At 44.8% G+C, this 21,277-nt stretch overlaps 1 protein-coding gene across 1 annotated transcript in view; it reads right to left on the reverse strand.

Moving 5' to 3' along the window:
* LOC141162269 (uncharacterized) overlaps positions 1-21,277 on the reverse strand; it is a 48,295-nt gene that overhangs the window by 10,573 nt on the left and 16,445 nt on the right. Inside the window, exons 5-10 of the mRNA XM_073648202.1 lie at positions 19,166-19,379; positions 17,842-17,984; positions 16,074-16,181; positions 9,881-10,072; positions 5,865-6,394; positions 3,550-3,874 (exon numbers count right to left, since the gene is read on the reverse strand). Coding sequence (XP_073504303.1) covers positions 3,550-3,874; positions 5,865-6,394; positions 9,881-10,072; positions 16,074-16,181; positions 17,842-17,984; positions 19,166-19,379 — 1,512 coding nt within the window. The remainder of the gene's footprint in view (positions 1-3,549; positions 3,875-5,864; positions 6,395-9,880; positions 10,073-16,073; positions 16,182-17,841; positions 17,985-19,165; positions 19,380-21,277) is intronic.

Consider the following 21,277-nt stretch of genomic DNA (forward strand, 5'->3'; position numbering starts at 1 on the left):
ATATATATCCGCACTCTGAGCACATTAGGGTCTGTATAAACATTGAATACATGAATTTTCAACTGAATTTTTTTATATATAGACTATATCTATTAATTTGAGGTTCTTTTGATCAAATAGTGTGAGCTCATCTGCCAGCATCAAGGCTTAGGACCATGTGGCTGTTTCTGGTCTTGACACTGCCTCGTTGACTCTTTAGTCATTTTAATACTCCATGGTTGATATATCCATCATGGACAGGATCGAGGTGTGTGGATCAGGCTCAGGAGCTGAGCCTACTCCACACATGGCAGACGCAGGCTTCATTACGTAGCTTGCAATTGTGCCTAACAACTGTGCCAAAGCTGGACCCCTCTTGCTGCTGTTAACCATTTAGATGACACAGCCGGCATCTGTGTCCGAAGCTGAGCGCCGCAGCTTACTGTTAACCATTTAGATGACGCAGCCCGCATCTGTGTCTAACAACAGTGCCAGAGCTGTGCGACGCTCCCTGCTGTTAACCATTTAGATGATGCATCTGTGTCTAACAACCGTGCCGGAGTTGAGTGCCTCTCGCTGCTGTTAACCATTTAGATGACGCAGCCAGCATCTGTGTCTAACAACTATTCCAGAACTGAGCTCCACACCCTGCTGTTAATCATTTAGATGACACTTTCAATCTCTGACAGCAACATTTAAATGGCATGGTTGTCAGTACCCAGCTTTCATCAACTCCCACAACATGCTGAAGGTCCCCCATCGTGAACATCCTAATACTCCCTTGAAGCTTAGTTGTACACTGACACTTCATAGGAGACCATGATGTGTTGGCAGTATGTACTGTAGGCGATTGGACAATTGCAAGTTCAAGGCCCCTGATGGGACTAAAAAAGTAAGGGGGAAAAAATAAAGCATTTTAAAAATGTGTTTCTTATCATTTTAGAGGCAGAGTGAGAAGAAGGTCTAAAGGGACACACACAGACCAGTATTGGATTCATAGCTACACTGCTCGGTACTGCTGTATAATATCCTTGCTGATGCTTCTGAACTTGAGCTACATAGGGTCAGGAGAGCAGAAATCCATCATGTCTGCGTGTGCAGGGTAGGAGAGACATCATAGCAGCTGGTCTCCACCCACTAGCTTAGAGTCAACTGCACAGAAGGGACAGAGCCTAAAGAGAATATTAACTGGGGGAAAATGCAACTACTAATCATGTAATAGGCAGGAATAATGTTATTTCTAATGTGTACATGTGACAGCTTATTCTGAAAAGTCACATGAAATAACAGGTGTAAGAGAGGTTTTACCTTGAAAGTTAATTTACTTTATAGAGCATAGCATTTTTTGTGATTTTTGAGATCACCAGATGTAGCCTACAAGGACATGTATAGAAATTTATCATATGAATATGTGTGTTAAAACTCAAAGTACCCCTCACTTCTACTCTGATGACAGCTTTACACCCCTTTGGCATCCTCTCAAGTAGCTTCATCTGGTATCCCCTGGAATGGCTTCCAGTGATCAGGTCACCCCGTCAAGACCCCATATGTGGAAACACCAGTCTTTAGAAAGTGTCTGCAACTATCCGGTGTGTTTTGTAGAGGCAGTGTTTGTGCACAGTCCCATACAGTGCATAGCCCTATTCCATGACTGTTCTAAGCCAGAAAATAGCAAGTACCACTCTACTAAGTACAGAGAAATCACAGTCCATCATTACTTTAAGACATGAAAGTCAGTCAGTCCGGAAAATTGCTAGGACCTTAAAGGTATCTTCAAGTGTATTCATGAAAACCATCAATCACTATGATGAAACTGGCTCTCATGAGGGCCGCCACAGGAAAGGAAGACCAAGAATTACCTCTGCTGCAGAGGATAAGTTCATTTGAGTTACCGGCCTCAGAAAACACAAATTGGCAGCTCCTCAGATAACAACCCTCATAAATGATGCACAGACATCAAGTAGCAGACACATCTCCAGAACAAATGTCCAGAGAAGACTACGAAAAGTGGGCATTTATGGTCAGATATGCAAAGAAGCCGCTACTGATGACCGCAAACAAGAAGAAGAGACTTGTTTGGGCCAAGGAACACATGGACTGACCATTAGATCAGTGGAAATCTGCACTGTGGTCTGATGAGTCAAAATTAGAGGTTTTTGGTATCAACCGCAATGTTTTTGTGGGACACAAAAAAGTCAAGCAGATGGTTTCTACATATGTGGCGCCCTCCCTGAAGCATGGAGGGAGAAGTGTGATGGTGTAGGGGGTACTTTTCTAGTGATACTATTGGTGGTTTATTCCAAACTCAAGGCACATTATCCAGCACAGCGACCACAGCATTCAGGACTGACATGTCACCCCATCTGGTCTGTACTTGGGACCAAACGCACCTCCAAGCTATCTAAGGGCTATGTGACCAAGATGGAGAGGAATGTAGTGCAGCGTCAGTTGATATGGCCTCCAACATCACACAACCTCAACTGAACTGAGATGGTTTTGGAGGAGTAAAGGCAAAGTAGCGATGAGTATTCAGCTACTCTGGAAACTTCTTCAAGACTGATGGAAGCCATTCCAGGTTTCGACCTGATGAAGCTGCTAAGAGTAAAAATGTCATCAGAGTAAAAGGGAGTTCCTTCTTGGTTGTGCTGCCTACTGTCTGAATCTGCAGGGTGCACGTAAAAGCAAGGAGTCCAAACGTTTGACTGGTATTGTAGATAGATAGCAAAAAAGTGGAACAGCACCATATATTCTAAATCCGGGTGCAAGGCCCCCACACAAATATCCGTTTGTTAGGCAATATAAGCAAAAAAGGCAGGCAGTACTCCTAAAAGACTTTGGTGAAAGAAATGTGGACTTTATTCGCCCATATGGTGTGGCAACGTTTCGGCTGTGACCAAGGACAAAGGTTGGTCACAACCGAAACGTTGCCACATCATATGGGCGAATAAAGTCCACATTTCTTTCACCAAAGTCTTTTAGGAGTGCTGCCTGCCTTTTTTGCTTAGATAGATAGATAGATAGATAGATAGATAGATAGATAGATAGAGAGAGAGAGAGAGATAGATCGATCAGTCAGGAGACATAATTAACTCAACACCTAAATAATAAATTACTTTGTACTAAACGAACACTTGCAGCAATGATTCATTAGCATTTTAGACATCACATTACAGTCCAACTGGAAGCATTTCTGGATTTATTCGCTGATTGCCGGCCAATACTGGGCTAAGAATAGGACACTATGCCGCAGACCAAGAATATGGGAATACCTGATACTGTAGCAGTGTAACCCCTGTATAATCCCCACTGGATACATATAGTATGTGTACGAGATGTGATTTTTATTGTCGATGGTTTCTCATTAGGACATAATAAATACGCCACCAATGACTACGTTGAATTCCAACATTCTCGATCCCACTTTCCTGCAACCTGAGGGTGCATGGAAGGGGCCTCGTATGTATGAGGGCATCCAGACTATCCTCACCCTCCTTCAGACACTGACCTCCTACCCACACCCTTCATCTTTCAATTCTCATAATGCCGAACTGTAAAATAAGAGCTACTTACCGCTAGTCTCATTGGTGCCGACGAGATACAGCCCATCATCTCTGATCTTGCCTTGTAAACCAATGCTATAATAGACTTTCCCATCGCTGGAACAGATGACCAGTGTGTGACCCTGAACAGTGGATCCCGGGGGGCCCTTTAGTTCAATGAAGCTGTATGGCATAGATCCCTCCAGCACCCCCACCTCATTGATTACAAGCTTCCCTGGGGTGGAAGGTTTCCCAGGGTAAGTGGAGATTGGCCCCTGTTGCGAGGTCACATATGGAGCTTCAGAAGATAATACAGTCTTACACTCATTCTTTGTAAGAGGCGTAATCCTGGTGATCTGGAGCAGAAATCAAAAACATTACATGCTGTATAATGTCATCATCTCATATGTTCAGTTTAATAGTCAGATTGCCAACGTTTGGAGTAAGTAAGTAATAACAGTCCATCACTCTGGACCATCAAATCCTATGGAGATATCCTCTTTGGGCTCAGACTTAGGCTTCAGGCCCTTAGTTGGCTCATATGGCTCCCCAAGTGCATCAATGAGCGTTGAGCACCCATGACACTGTGACAAGTTCACCGGAATCCCTTTCTTCGATCACTTTTGGCTGGCACTAATTACTCCATGCAAGAAACACCCCACAAGATATGTTGTATACTAAGAAGATCCCACGAGACCCACCGTATACCTTAAAAACCCCACAAGATCTGTCGTATGCTAAGAACACTTCACAATACTCGCCGTATACCAGGAACAACCTACAAGACCTGTCAAATACCAGGAGCACCCCACAAGACCTGACGTATACTAAGAACATGCCACAAGGCCTGCTGTATACCTGGAACACCCCACAATAACCAAAAAATACCGGGAACACCCTACAAGACCTGCTCTATAATGGGAACGCCCCACTAGGCCTACTGTATTCAAGAAATACCCTACAATACTCACCATATACCAGGAACACGCTACAAAACCTGCTGTATACTGAGAACACCCTACAAGACCCACTGTATACCAGAAGCACCCCACCAGACCCACTGCATGCAGAAACACCTCACAAGACCCGCCATATACCTGTAACACCCTACAAAACCTGCCATATACCTGGAATACCCTACAAGACCCACTCTATACCAGAAACACCCAAAAATATCCACCATATAACGGGAAAACCCAACAAGACCTACCATATACCTGAAACGCCCACAAGACCTGCTATATACGGGAACCACCCTACAAGACCTCCCGTATACTGGGAACACCCCACAAGACCTGCCATATACCAGGAACACGCCACAGGACCTGCCTTATATTGGGAACACCCCACAAGACCTGCCATATACCAGGAACACGCCACAGGACCTGCCGTATATTGGGAACACCCCACAAAACCTGCCATATACCAGGAACACCCCACAGGACCTCCCGTATGCTGGGAACACCCCACAAGACCTGCTGTATACCTGAAACACCCCCACAAAACCTGCCGTATACAGGGAACACCCCACAAGACCTGCCGTATACCGGGAACACCCCACAAGATCCAGCTGTCAGAGTGACTCAGATCCTTGTGCTTGCCCATGTTTCCTGCTTCTAACATCAACTTCAAGAATGCCCTATTCACTTGCTACTAGAGCTGAGCAAAAATTGTTGAGGACACTGGTCCACCTCTTCCAATTAGTTTGCCCAATGCGCGCTCATGATTGCGGCGTAATTCACACATGACATTACATCGGGCATCAGAAAAGGCGCAGAGAATGCTAACAGGAGGAAATTCTCAGGGCTCTGGTCTGGCGGCCAGGGATTACCAATGTGACAACTGGACCTGCGTCCTACAAATCTTTTTGCTTAGCTTTACTTGTTACCTAATATATCCCACTCATGACATTCTCACAAGATACTGAATTTATGGCTGACTGGTCTATATCCTATCTTTCCATGGAGTGTAATTTTTGGGGCATATTGGCGGTTCTAGGTGGATTCTGGAGTATAAAGTACTAACTAGTCACTGTATGTGAGCACCCCATAATTAAGAACCTGTTACCTAGATGTACGTATGCCTTGTTGTACCCCACCCTCATTGTCAGACATGCTAAGTGATCTCTCTATAAACACCAGTAATGAAACCTGTAATTGGACCTGGACCCTTGTTCCTGAAGATGGTGAAGGGCCATAGAAGAAGACTCTGGTATTATAAATGGTACATGTTAGGTGGGAGATAAAATTTACATTAGGTCCTGGGTGTTTCATGTTGTGTCTCAAAACTCATCCCATCTAGACGCTGGTGGACACTGCAACCTTCAACCCTAATTTTTCAATGTACCTGAAAGCTGTTATGGTCCAACGGCGTGAACCCATGGCAGCGACTCAAAGACTCATCCCCATAGAAAAATTTTTCATCCTCGCGTATTGCCTCCTGCATTGGCGTCAAAACATTTAGAAGACCGGAAGCGTCATCTCTGGCTTGTGAGACGTAGACCACAGCATCCACCAGACCATCTGCTGTGACAGGCATGTTAACGACATATTCCTTTCCCGGACTATAATACAAAGCAACAGCGTCTGCCCCATTCTGTATGGTGTTAGGACGTAACAGAATGTGAGGCTTCGGGGTCATCCTGGCACTGCCCACCAGCAAGTAGCCATTTTTATCTGTATAGTGCCCCACGAGGCTAATGACGCTGTAAGCCAAATTGTTCTTCCCGTTGAAGAGCACGAGCCAGTAGCCCGCCAGGCTAACCGAGCTGTCGCTTGTGTGGTAGAGCTCCACGAATTCAGCATCTTCAGCTGATCCCGGGGTATTCGGGTTCACTTCACTGATCAGCAGAACTGGAGATGTGCCAGTCGGCCAAGCTGTAGAAATAGAAGAAAGGAGGTCAGTGGTATATCGGGTACCCGGGAGATCCTTCTTGTCAACTTTGGTTATGGAAGTATCTTTTTTTGGCTGATATGGCTTAATTTTTTTTTAACAGGTCACGACTTGTTTCCTGCCCTCTACTCTTGTGCCTTACATACTTACATACCAAAGTCGGAGGAAATTTAGCCCAAATGTAACATGTAGACATAGGGTCAGATTTGAAATGGTGGAGCCCACTAGAGGACGTAATCCAAGGAGTACCATCCATCTATTCAGAACAGGAGAACATCAACGTCCAATATAGGACAAATCATCAATCAGATTTAATGGGGACTGATTGGCCCTAAAGTCACCTCCAAAGGGGTTGTCATCTGCTGGACCTCCGGTCCCATCACTGTGATAGAGCCTGGATCCTCTAGTACTCTGATGGGCCAGTCCGCCCTTGTGTCCCCATTAATTATGGCAATTATGGAGTTTGTCTGTTCTCTCCATGTCTGCCTGGGTTTCCTCCAGGTTCACTGGTTTTCTCCCACACTCCAATGACATACTGAAAGGGAACTTAGATTGTGAGCCCCGATGGGAAAAGTAATGGCAGGAACTTATTTCAGCCTCGCCCCGCAGCGATCATTTAGAGAAAGAGAGTAGAATCGGGCATGTTGAATTTCAACACTAAACCCTATTGACTGAGGTGTCAGCTTACTCCTCTCCTCCCATTGAGAACACAATCGCGCCCGGATTGGAAAGTTTTTCTGCTATTGAAGTGCATATTAAAGGGAATGTGTCATCAGAAAATATATATCAAAGAGTAACCATAGTTTTAATTTTCTTTTTCATGAATCAATCGTACACATGAAAATAAGAAGCTTTGTAATTTATCAGAAAAATCTGCTTCTTTCTCCTCCTGGACTGACCCTTCACTCTCAATTCACAGGTAAAATCTCTATTCAGTGAAGTCAGATTTTACAATTACTGAGATAGGGGATAACAGTTAGTGCTTGTAAAATTCTATGGAGGAGGGAGGAGCTAGAGGAAAACACAGACATTCTATGGAGAGGGGAGGAGCTAGAGGAATACACGGACATTCTATGGAGAGCGGAGGAGCTAGAGGAACTATGGAGAGGAGAGAAGCTAGAGGAATACACAGACATTCTATGGAGAGAGGAGGAGCTATAGGAACTATGGAGGGGGAGAAGCTAGAGGAATACATGGACATTCTATGGTGAGGGGAGGAGCTAGAGGAATACATGGACATTCTATGGTGAGGGGAGGAGCTAGAGGAATACACGGACATTCTAAGGAGAGGAGAGGAGCTAGAGGAATATATGGACATTCTATGGAGAGGGGAGAAGCTAGAGGAATACACAGACATTCTGCTGCAAGTTCTCCTGAAATGGCAGTTACAGTTCTCCATAGAGCTTTATGAGCACCAACTGTCACCTCCTATCTCAGTAATGCGAAAACCTGTCTTCACTGAAGACAGATTTTACCCGTGAATTAAGAATTTTGAGAATGAATGATCAGTCCTGACAGAGAAAAAAGCTGATTTCTCTAATAAGATATATGACAAAGTTTCTTACTTTCATGTGTGCTGTTGATTTATGGAAAAATAAATAAAACTAAGGTTACTCTTTAAGAGTATATATTTTTTTTAAATATAATTAAAAAAATAATAATTTTTTACTGGTTACTAGACCTTACACCAGACTCAGACCTGTTCTTAACAGATTTGGGATTTAAAATAGTGTGATCACTATTTCAAGTGGATGATGGACATCAAAGGACGCACACATGCCAGGATGAAGAGAGAATGAATAACATTGCTACAGGCTCTTTAATCCAATTCAGAAGATGGGTCTTCAGTGACAACTTGGAGCGTTCTGGAAGTCACTTTTCTCAATACGAGTCTATGGGGCTCTAATTCCCATAGACTTGCCTGCAGTCATGTAGTGCCAGAGTGGGGCTGAAAACGAGTGAAGGTGGCTACCGGTGAATAAGTGACTATATGCGTTGCGCTCACATAAGTAATCCCTAACAAAGGAATAAAAAAAATGCTGGAGTGGTGCCTTAAATGTTTTATCCACTGAAACATTTGCTGATATATTACTCCTATGAGCACCTTTCTCTTTGTTTCCCTCTACAGACTTTTCATCAGTCTCATTTTCATCACAGACAGGATTTAACATAAAGAAAATAAAACAGGATCCACCAATTAAAATAGGTGATGGAACAGCTCGCTTCCTCCTCCTCCTGTACAATAACTGATAACATTTCTATATACAGTAGATAACAGTTCACAAGAGGTGATGTCACAGCTCACCTCCTCCCCTTCTGTACAATGACTGATAACACCTCTATATACAGTAGATAACACAGGATCGACCATTCATAATAGGTGATATCACAGCTCACCTCCTCCTTCTGTACAATAACTGATAACACCTCTATATACAGTAGATAACACAGGATCCACCATTCACAATAAGTGATGTCACAGCTCACCTCCTCCTCCTGTACAATGACTGATAACACCTCTATATACAGTAGATAACACAGGTTCCACCATTCACAATAGGTGATGTCACAGCTCACCTCCTCCTCTTCCTGTACAGTGACTGAGAACACCTCTATATACAGTAGATAGCACAGGATCCACCATTCACAATAGGTGATGTCACAGCTCACCTCCTTCTCCTGTACAATGACTGATAACACCTCTACTTACAGTAGATAACACAGGATCCACCATTCACAATAGGTGATGTCACAGCTCACCTCCTCCTCTTCCTGTACATTGACTGATAACACCTCTATATGCAGTAGATAACACAGGATCCACCATTCACAATAGGTGATGTCACAGCTCACCTCCTCCTCTTCGTGTACAGTGACTGATAACACCTCTATATACAGTAGATAACACAGGATCCACCATTCACAATAGGTGATGTCACAGCTCACCTCCTCCTCCTGTACAATGACCGAAAACACCTCTATATACAGTAGATAACACAGGATCCACCATTCAAAATATGTGATGTCACAGCTCACCTCCTCCTCCTGTACAATGACTGATAGCACCTATGTATACAGTAGATAACACAGGATCCACCATTCACAAGAGGTGATGTCACAGCTCACCTCCTCCTCCTCCTGTACAATGACTGTTGCCCTGATGACAGCATGCTCATTAAATACTTCAATATACCTGAGGAGCGTCTGAGTCAGTCTATTGTTACTAATGTCCATGTGAAGAACAGGAAAAAGGAGTCTATTCTTAGACCTAGTGGCCAGTGTGAAAATTGCAAGATTTTAGATTTATTTTTCAACATAAATAATGATATAAAAAAAAATACATTGAACATAAAAACCTGATTTTAACAATATTAATTTTCTGATGACACATTCCCTTTAGGAAGCGTACACTGCCAGGAAGCCATGAAACTGCAAAAACACTTTAGAGCACAAAAATTCACGTCAATTACCTGGAGGTGGCGTTGGCATGTCACTAGGATGCGGGCAGACAGTGAAGGTGGCATTCTTGTTCTGCACCATTATAACTCTCCCCATCAATATAAAGTGCAGGCCCACATCTATTTCGGCATTTTGCGGAGATAATGTAGCATTGGGTTTGACATGAAGAGTAAGCTGGTGTGATTGGCATGTAAGGTTGGCATCTATACAAATACAGAAAGCCGAAGTAGTGATATTAGTGCCGCGCCCTGTTCTCCTGTTTGCCCCCTCCCTGATTTCTTTTTCTTTTGCATGTTTGTCACACTTGAATGTTTCAGATCACAAAACATATTTAAATATAAGACAAAGATAACACAAATAAGCACAAAATGCAGTTTTTAAATGAAGGTCTTTATTATTAAGGGAAAAATAAATCCAAACCTACAGGGCCCTGTGTGAAAAGTGATTGCCCCTCCCCCTTAAAACATAATTTAACTGTGGTTTATCACATCTTTGGGAAGCTGAGTACAATTTCCCTAGCCACACACAGGCCTGATTACTGCCACACCTGTTCTCAAACAAGAAATCACTTAAAAAGGACCTGCCTGACAAAATGAAGTAGACCAAAAGATCCTCATAAGCTAGACATCATGCTGTGATCCAAAGAAATTCAGGAACAGATGAGAAACAAAGTAACTGAGATCTATCAGTCTGGAAAAGGTTATAAAGCCATTATCCACAAATGGCAAAAACATGGAACAGTGGTGAACCTTTCAAGGGATCACCGGCTGACCAAAATTACCCCAAGAGTGCAGCGATGACTCATCCAAGAGGTCACAAAAGACCCCACAACAACATCCAAAGAACTGCAGGCCTCACTTGCCTCAGCTAAGGTCAGTGTTCATGACTCCACCATAAGAAAGAGACAGGGCAAAAATCACATGTATGGCAGAGTTCCAAGATGAAAACCACTGCTGAGCAAAAAGAACATAAAGGCTCATCTCAGTTTTGCCAGAAAACATCTTGATGATCACCAAGACTTTTGGGAGAATACTCTGTGGACTGACAAGACAAAAGTTGAACTTTTTGGTAGGTGTATGTCCCATCACATCTGGCGTAGAAGTAACACAGCATTTCAGAAAAGGAACATCATACCAACAATAAAATAAGTGGTGGTAGTGTGGTGGTCTGGGACTGTTTTGCTGCTTCAGGACCTGGAAGACTTGCTGTGGTAAATAAAACCATGAATTCTGCGGTCTACCAAAAAATCCTGAAGGAGAATGTCCAGCCATCTGTTTGTGACCTCAAGCTGAAGCGCACTTGGGTTATGCAGCAGGACAAGGATCCAAAACACACCAGGACGTCCAGCTCCGAACGGCTTAAGAAAAACAAAATTAAGACTTTGGAGTGGCCTAGTCAAAGTCTTGACCTTAATCCGATTGAGATGCTGTGACATGACCTTAAAAAGGTGGTTCATGCTCTGAAACCCTCCAATGTGCCTGAATTACAACAATTTTTCAAAGATGAGTGGCCAAAATTCCTCCAGAGCGTTGTAGAAGACTCATTGACAGTTATCGCAAACGCTTGATTTCAGTTATTGCTGCTAAGGGCGACCCAACCAGTTATTAAGTTTCGAGGGCAATCACTTTTTCACACAGGGCCCTGTAGGTTTGGATTTCCTTTTCCCCTAATAATAAAGACCTTCATTTAAAAACTGCATTTCGTGTTTACTTGTGTTATCTTTGTCTAACATTTAAATTTCTTTTGTGATCTGAAACAATAAGAAATCAGGAAGGGGCAAACACTTTTTCACACCACTGTATATAAAAAATAATATATATATACATATATATATATATATATATATATATATACACACACACAAGATATAGGTACAGCAGAAGCAAAAAGCAAATAATTACAAGTGGGTGCAATGCCTAATGGGCAATACCAAACCTCTGAAAGGCAGCACTCCAAGAGTTCAAAATATTGTGCTTTTTTGACACATCATGTCAGGGCTATTGACATGATGGGCCAATAAACCACTATATTTTTAATCTATATATACATACAAAAAATGTAAAGGCAGCAATATAAATATATATACAATATATATATATATATTTTATTCATTCATTTTATTTTTTAATAATCTTTATATTTTACTTGAACCTGCGATCGTTTGATCGATACATTGGTATTGCAGTATATAGTGAAAATCATGAAGTCCAGGAGTTGTTACAAAAATTTCAACATGGTGGCGACTGATGGCATCCCATGGGCACCCCGTGATTGCATCAGGGTAGTAGGCATTTAAACAGGCATTCTACTGGAATCTGTATGATTTAAATGACGCCATCAGAGATTGACAGCAGCATGTAAGTGGTTAAGCAGCAGCGGTCGGAGCTAGCTCTGATCGCTGCTGCTAGAGGCAGGTGCCCACTCCATATGTGGCACCCCAGGGGTCTGGTTTCCACAGTAACGGCAATGTTATGTCTGAGAGCAGGTGGGAGGTCTCTTGGTCAGGAATCCTATGCATGCCACACCTCCTGCCCAGTCCTGGGAGGGGAAGAACTTCCCCTGTATAAACCTGGGGCTGAGGCAGGGTTAGAGAGTTGAGAGGGAGAGTTCAGCCAGGAGGGCTGACAGGGAGCTGTGGCTCCGGCTGGGCCCAGCTCCTGGGCCATGCCAGAAGTAGAGAAGAGAAGCAGCATAGGAAGAAACAACAGGAGCTCTGTGGGAGCAGTGTTACAAAGAGTCAGGGGCTGGCAGCTGCAGAGCTCGCCCTGACTGAGAAGATTTCTTACCGGACCCGGAGTCCGAGGCTGTGGGGACTAACTCCTACCCAGCAGCAGAATCCGTCAGGCAGGGGATTTCAGGTCCTCTGGCCAAGAAACCCGAAGGCACGGTCACACGCATGGGACCAGCACCGCCGTCGTGGAGCGGAAGCTACTAGAAGGCCCCGAGTCACCGGCCATACGGGTGAGCACCACACGGTACACTCAGGGACGTGGGCTACTTATACTCGCTTCTAGCAAGGTAGCCAGAAGAGTATCGTTAGTTTGGGAGGCCTACAACTCCGCCTGGCCAGGGGAGATCCCATCTGCTCAAGGACTGACCAGGCCCCAACCGCTAGCCAGTACTCCGGGAGGGTCTATCTTTGTCACCAGTAAAGACCCTGAACTACACCGCATCGTCTCTGAGTGGTTCCTGCTACCCCCATCATCCACGTCGGCTGCCCTGAGGCCATACCCCTCCCGTTGGGGGTTATACCATCCACGCTGCACCATCCTTCCACCGGCCTCAGCGGTCTGCCCTGCAGCGGCAGCTTCATAGCTGTACTCAACGGGTGGCGTAGTCGTCCATCATCTACCGCTGATACAGCGCCACTTAGTCTGACTCCCTGGGCACGGACCGGATCACCGCCACGAGACTACAACCCTCAAGAGATCCGGCTCCGGGTAAGCTCCCGCATGCGCAACGCAGCGCGACATAGGCCCAGGGGCGCGTCAACTTTTGGCGTAGTCGGCAGGATTTCGTGCCCGCAACCACCGGGTACTGCGTGCCTGAAAAAGACTGTTCAAACTTACCAGTGGTGAAGATTCCCGCCATCCGGCGCCATCTTCTGTTTTCTTCCCGCCATCCGCGAAGTTTTCCCGCCATCCGGCGCCATCTTCTGCCTTCTTCCCGCCATCCGTGGAGTTTTCCCGCCGTTGGACGCCATCTTGAAGACGCCGCGCAGGAAGAAGAGGGGCGTGGACTCCGAAAGCGCGCGAGAACTGAAGCCCCGCCTCACGTCCGGACGTTGCGTAAGGTCCTGGAAGGAGCCCAGCAGACGCCGACGTCACAGGAGCGCGACGGAAGGTCCTCAACCCTGACGATCCACTGCGGAGCCGCGGCCTACGGAAGAGGATCATCGCAAGGTAGGCCACGGTCCACTAGGGGGGAGGAAGATGTCGGATACGGAGGAGAGCTTCACTGCCTCAACCCCCGCCAGCGCCACCGCTGCTGCAGTCATGCCTTTCACCATGCCCTATATCCCGGGAGCAGCCTGGCTACCCCAATACTCAGGGGAGTCACATACCCTGAATGACTTTAGTGAAAAGCTAGATAGCCTCTTCCAGGTGTACCCCCTCACAGAAGAGCAAAAAGTGAGCATCCTGGTGGCCCAATTAACCGGGGCAGCCCAAAGGGAGGTAAAGTCCTGGCCACCTGGGAGGAGGACTGTCACAGAGATACTAACCCAGCTAACCAAGGAGGAGCTGCAGTACTACCAATACGAGGAAAGCCAAGAGGACCCGGACGGGTCTGAGGACTACCCTCAGGAGGGAGCACAAAGAGGACATAGCTACTGAAGGGAAGTAGCGTGAATAAAGAGCTGTAAATAGTTACCCGTTAGGGTACAAGGACTGCTGCTAATTAAAATATGGTCCCCGTTGGGATTAGTGAATTGTTCCCCATGTGCCCCTATCTTAAACCAGGCTGAGGACTGTGAGCAGCCATTCCTTATCCCCACTGGCCGAGGACTGAGAGCGGCCATATCCTGTAAATAATTATGTGTTTCTAGTAATTTATGGGAGTCTTTGGTGGATTTGCCGGGAATCCTTTGTACATAGTTGGAGCGTAACCCAGGACGGACTAAAGACTGTTAAGGACTCGGGGCAGGACAGACCCCTACCTGGTTACGTCTCCCTGTTTTGGTGAAATGGACACCTTGCTTTTCTTCAAAGACTGCACCCGGTTGCGGACACGCCGTAACCATCTTTATGTGTTTTTCTTATTGTATTATTATTGTTTATACCTTGTTATGTTTTTCTAAAAATATGTTTAGTCCCGGAGTACTAAATTTCACTAGGGGGGAATGTGGCACCCCAGGGGTCTGGTTTCCACAGTAACGGCAATGTTATGTCTGAGAGCAGGTGGGAGGTCTCTTGGTCAGGAATCCTATGCATGCCACACCTCCTGCCCAGTCCTGGGAGGGGAAGAACTTCCCCTGTATAAACCTGGGGCTGAGGCAGGGTTAGAGAGTTGAGAGGGAGAGTTCAGCCAGGAGGGCTGACAGGGAGCTGTGGCTCCGGCTGGGCCCAGCTCCTGGGCCATGCCAGAAGTAGAGAAGAGAAGCAGCATAGGAAGAAACAACAGGAGCTCTGTGGGAGCAGTGTTACAAAGAGTCAGGGGCTGGCAGCTGCAGAGCTCGCCCTGACTGAGAAGATTTCTTACCGGACCCGGAGTCCGAGGCTGTGGGGACTAACTCCTACCCAGCAGCAGAATCTGTCAGGCAGGGGATTTCAGGTCCTCTGGCCAAGAAACCCGAAGGCACGGTCACACGCATGGGACCAGCACCGCCGTCGTGGAGCGGAAGCTACTAGAAGGCCCCGAGTCACCGGCCATACGGGTGAGCACCACACGGTACACTCAGGGACGTGGGCTACTTATACTCGCTTCTAGCAAGGTAGCCAGAAGAGTATCGTTAGTTTGGGAGGCCTACAACTCCGCCTGGCCAGGGGAGATCCCATCTGCTCAAGGACTGACCAGGCCCCAACCGCTAGCCAGTACTCCGGGAGGGTCTATCTTTGTCACCAGTAAAGACCCTGAACTACACCGCATCGTCTCTGAGTGGTTCCTGCTACCCCCATCATCCACGTCGGCTGCCCTGAGGCCATACCCCTCCCGTTGGGGGTTATACCATCCACGCTGCACCATCCTTCCACCGGCCTCAGCGGTCTGCCCTGCAGCGGCAGCTCCATAGCTGTACTCAACGGGTGGCGTAGTCGTCCATCATCTACCGCTGATACAGCGCCACTTAGTCTGACTCCCTGGGCACGGACCGGATCACCGCCACGAGACTACAACCCTCAAGAGATCCGGCTCCGGGTAAGCTCCCGCATGCGCAACGCAGCGCGACACAGGCCCAGGGGCGCGTCACATACACATGCACCAACATAGGAAATAACGTACTATGGTGGGAAGGGGTTAAGATAGACCACAAACTTTCCATTGTTTTGTCTCTGCTACTATCAATGATCACCTTCAATGATTAGATCATTGATTAATTGGTCTGGTCATGTGATGTTCACTTCTCGCTACACTTGGGAAATGTCTGTATGACCACATGGGATGGAAATGCGGCATTACTGGGGGTAGTGTAGGTGTCATTACAGTCCTGGTTGACCTGTTTATTAAAGCCCCCTGGTCCAATGGTCTCAAATCACTGCTTCATCTCACCCGTAAATAAGCTTGGATATACGTGACACTTGCAGAGAGCCTGCCAGGACCTGACCACCGCGTTCAGAACCTTAGACGTTATCTGGTCTCCCTCCCATTCAGAGCAATCTGCAATGAGACAGCAAAGATTAGGAAAACACTAAGTCCATTGATTTAAAAGTAGTAGGAATAATCTGATTATATACAGGGTGGTCCAAAAGTAGGTGGACAGAAAATAATATTTATTTTGATTTATATATAAAATTATATTTACTAACACAAGCATAACATTGACAATTAAATGTTATTCTGAACAATAATACAAAAGCCCTTAAATTTTATCAACGCCGGTGCTCAAACTGTTTTTCCATTACAATTTGCACAGCTTTGAAGTCGCCTCTAAAGCTTCGACAAACTTTTTTGCACAAGTCTCTTTGGGTATTAATTTCTTGAAATGCATCTCTTATGTAATTTTCAAATCACTGACACTTTTTGGTTTTCGACTATAAACTTTGTCCTTGAGTACTCCCCAAAAGAAAAAATCCATTGGGGTCAAGTCTGGTGAACGTGCCGGCCAATCAAGTGGGCCTCTTCTGCCAATCCATTTATTAGGAAATGTTTCATCAAGATACTCGCGGACCACTCTTGAATAATGTGGAGGGGCCCCATCTTGTTGGAAATAAAGGTCATTTGAATTAGGCTGTTGCTGTAACTGGGGAACAACTTGATTCATTAGAATTTCAAGATACTTATCTCCTCTGACTGTTCCATCAAAAAATATTGGTCCTAAAACACCAAAACTTGAAATACCACCCCAAACATCGACACCAGGCTCATTTAGTTGTTGCTCTAATGTTAAATGCATGTTCTCATTATACCAGTAAATACAATTATGTCTGTTAATATGGCCGGAGAATGGGAAAGAAGCTTCATCACTCCACATAATGTTATCTAAAATTACTGGATTTTCTTCAATTTCGTTAAGCATAATCTCACTAAATTGCAGCCGCCTGTCTGGATCATCCTCCAATAAACCATGAATTAGACGTGGACGATAAGCTTTCCACCCAATAGATTTCAGGATTGGCATGATAGAAGCTCGTGAAATTCCCAATTCCAAAGAGGCTCTTCTGTGGACTTTTTTGGACTCTGAACAAATGTTTCAGCAACAAGTTGTCTATTATCTTCTGTACAGACTGTTTTGGGTCGAGCAGTTTTTGGAGCATTAAGGATTGAGCCAGTGGCATTGAATTTGTCACGAATGTGGTAAATGGTTTGTCTCTTTGGGGCTTGAGCACCAAATGTTTCAACCCAATTTGCTCTAACGGTTTCAGCATTTTGAGATTTCCAATACTCTGTTAAAATCCATTTTCTTTGATCTGTATTTAAATTATTTTCCATTATGTGTTATCTGAATTACCTGAAAAGAAAACAGATTTGGGGGAGATCTATCTGTGAAAACTAGATCTGTGAAACTGGCTCAGTTGCCCTTAGCAACCAATCAGATTCCACTTTTCATTTTCCAAAGAGTCTGTGAGGAATGAAAAGTGGAATCTGATTGGTTGCTAAGGGCAACTGAGCCAGTTTCACTTTACACCATGTTTGATAAATCTCCCCCTTCATAATCTTATTACACTTTCTGTCCACCTACTTTTGGACCACCCTGTATAATACAATAGCGCAACTCCAGTCCATGGGACGTGACTGGTATTGCGTCTCAGCCACATTCACATATTTACATCACATAAGGAAACAACAAACATTGTTGGAAATATGAACTTTTTGTTACCTGTAGTTATCTCAAAGCAAAGCCTCAAACTGTGATAGGCCGAATCTTGGGGGCAGTTATTCGACTGCCCTGGAGTGCTCCCTCCGAGAATAAAAATGGGGTCTTCACTCACGCTGCATAGATTGGCTGAAATGTTTACATCCCTAAAGTTGAAAAAAAAAAAAGATTCATTACCCAAGGTTATCACGTACATATCGCCACCTATATTTTTAATTTAAACTGAACACCCCCTCTAATTGCCACTTCTCCACTGGTTCTGAAACAGGTTTTGAAGGGGTTAAAGATGCTCTTTCACTAGCTTTTCTAATTGCCACTTCCAATTTCTGCTGTTCCACTGATTCTGGAACAGTTTTCCTTTTTCTTCTGTACCCCTCCATTACAAAGTTATGCCCCCGGGAAAGATGCAAGTTTTCACTTCAACAAACCGGGTGTATAGCACAGAACTTCTCTGTGGGCGTTTCCTTTTCCTCCATGGATAGTAGCCAATCAAAACAAGGCCACACCCATAGAGAAGTTCTCTGGTATACACCCAGTTTGTTGAAGGGAAAATTTGCGTCTTTATTTCCCAGGGAAATAACTTTGGAACAGAGGGACACAGAAGAAAAAGAAAAATTGTTCCAGAATCAGTGGAGCAGCAATAACTGGAGGAGGCAATTAAAAAATCTACTAAAGGAGTCTCCTTAACCCCTTCAGGATCCAGACACTTAGCCCCCCCCCAGGACCTATTTTTTTATGTTACTTACCTGCGTTCTGACCGTCATTACACATTACTCTAATTTGGCTAGATGGGGTCTTATTTTTTTTAAACAGGTACCATTTTGGGATACATACATATTAATATTTAATTTTTACATTTATTTCTATTTTTTTCATCATCATTTATTTCATTGTTTGTTTTCATTTTTTTCCCATTTGTGGGAAATTTACACATGGTGTAAATGCCACTGTTTTCCTGAATCCGGGGTTGTTTTCCTTTTATTTCTGCGCCTCTCTGCTCCTGAGATATGGCCCCCTTTTCCCTGTATATAAATCTAGGTTTTTTTATCCAAGTGGGTGTGGCCTTCACCTCTTCTCTGTGGGCGTGTTCTTGAGGACAATAACCCATTGGCTGAAAAGACTAGTTTTATATAAAGGGAAGAGGGGGCCATAGCTCAAGAACGGAGAGGTGCAGGAAAAAAGAAAAGCATCGACGGATTCAGGAGAACAGCAGCATTTACACCGGGTTAAAAAGAAAAATACATATTTATGGCAAATTAAAGGTTCACTTTAATAAAAAAACATAGTAATTTTTAATTACTATGCAACAGTTTTTTTTCCCACTTACCATGTTTGCCAGTAAATTATATTATTGCCTATGGTTAGATCCTGAAGGGGATGAGCCGCCATGTCCTCGTAGTCACCGTACACCAAAGCATTGATCAAACCACTCGTAGTGTATCGTTTGTTCTGCAAAATGTCACTGCTCTTCCCCATATACAGCGCTACCGCTCCGCCACCCTTCATGAGTACGCGAGCGTTGTCAGGCAATGTCTGCTGAGCTGGGTGTCAGGGAAAGAAATGGTACATACTTTACAATAAGGAACAAAATGGAACCCACCTATATCATATTTCTCCATATGTATGGAAAATGCCAATAATACCCCATCCATGTCTCATTTACCAATTTGCTCTCTGATTTTCTGAGCAGCCATAAATGCAATGGTCTATGGCTTCCCCCCCCGCCTCTAGTGCTGTTCCAGTTTCTGCTGTTTGGCTGCAGCGGTAACGTCATGTCAGCATTGCTTCAGCCAATCACTGAGCTCAGCGGCTCTACTGATGTTGATAGCACAGATGCTGAGCTCAGAGATTGGCTGCAGCACCATTGACATGACGCCACCGCTGCAGCCAAACAACAAAGACCCATGATGCAGCTGTGGAGATTCAGCTCTGGACCTGGGGAGGGTAGGTAAGGCGCGGCTTGTGATTTTTAAAATGAACTGAGCCGGCAGGCAACAATTTACTTCAATTTATATAATATTTTTTCTTCTTATTTTTTCATTATGACTTTAGAGAAGATATAACATTTTTACTTTTCTTATAGTTATGGGGATTGTTTTTTATGGGAATTAGTAGTAATGTTTAGGTTATCTGTTTTTAACCTTTACTGGAAGGGAAGGAATAAGAAGAGTTATGGCATTTACTGATTTTCCTAGGTTTTAACTTGGGATTTTTTTTTTACATTTCAAAATATATTTTTTTATAATATTTTTTAGTCCCATGAGGGGATTTGAACATACGATCCTTTAATTGCTTACATAATACACTATACTACTTACGTACCTCAGAGTATTATGCAAGGCCTAATAGGCTTCTGTACATGGCAGACATCGTTAGGCCTCTGGAGTTGTATTGTTGGCAGTGGGCTAACAGAGTCAGGCCTTTTCCTCTGACTAACTGTATAGATGATGTGGTTGCTTCTGTGTGCTGACAGGGGTGTAACCATGCCCCCCAACCATTCCAGATCCTGAGGGACAATCCTGGAAGGTCGCCGGCATGTCCTGGTTTAAACTGTACCTGCTTCCTTTGAATGCACATACAGTTTACTATGTTGGTGGAGCAGGGAGCCGCCAGCACCCTGCTCCACCATTCGTTTGCCAATAAAGTGTAGGCAGCCACTATACTGGGAGGGAAGTGGGTAATATGGGGGCATCCTACTGTGTGTAGAAGGATGACTGTGGGAGTAACATATTGTCGGGTGGAGGGACTGTAAGGGCAACATATTGCGGGTAGCTGTAGGGGCACCATATTATGAGAAGGCTGAGGGGGATGAAATTGTCGGGTGGGCTTTGGGGGCCATAATACTGTATATTGAGGACACTGTATGGGAATCATTGTGTGGGAGGGGCCTGGGGCATTGTGAAGCCTCCTAGTGCATGGGGGATACAAATGGGGTATCAAATTGTGGGTGAACAGTAAAGGCTTCACTATTTCTTTGTGGACACACAAATAATATAGGCGGGGATAGGTGATGACTAAACTGTAGAAAAGTTTGCTGCAATATGTGTCCCTATTTCCTATCCTTCAGAATTAGGAGGTACAGCATAACTACAGTGGGTGCAGATGGTGCATCACACCCAAGCCCTGGAACAAGGTAGCTGCCTGAGTACATATAACTATAAGGCTATGTGCCCACGTTGCGGAAATGAAGCAGAAAATTTCTGCTTCATTTCCGCATGTCCTCTCCCGGAAAAACGCATGCGGAATTCCGCACGCGTTTATTGCGCGTTTATCGCGCGCTTATCGCGCGTTAACCACATGCGGAATTGCCTTGCGTTTTTAATGCATTGCACAAGGCAATTCCGCTTGCGGAAACGCAAAATTAATGAACATGCTGCGGATTTTTGAACGCAGCATAAACACTGCGGAAAAATCCGCAGCATGGGCATAGAACTTGCGG

Source organism: Phyllobates terribilis, unplaced genomic scaffold (genome assembly GCF_046119375.1).
Source record: "Phyllobates terribilis strain yellow unplaced genomic scaffold, ASM4611937v1 Scaffold_9__5_contigs__length_417890890, whole genome shotgun sequence".
NCBI classification, from domain to species: Eukaryota; Metazoa; Chordata; class Amphibia; order Anura; family Dendrobatidae; genus Phyllobates; species Phyllobates terribilis.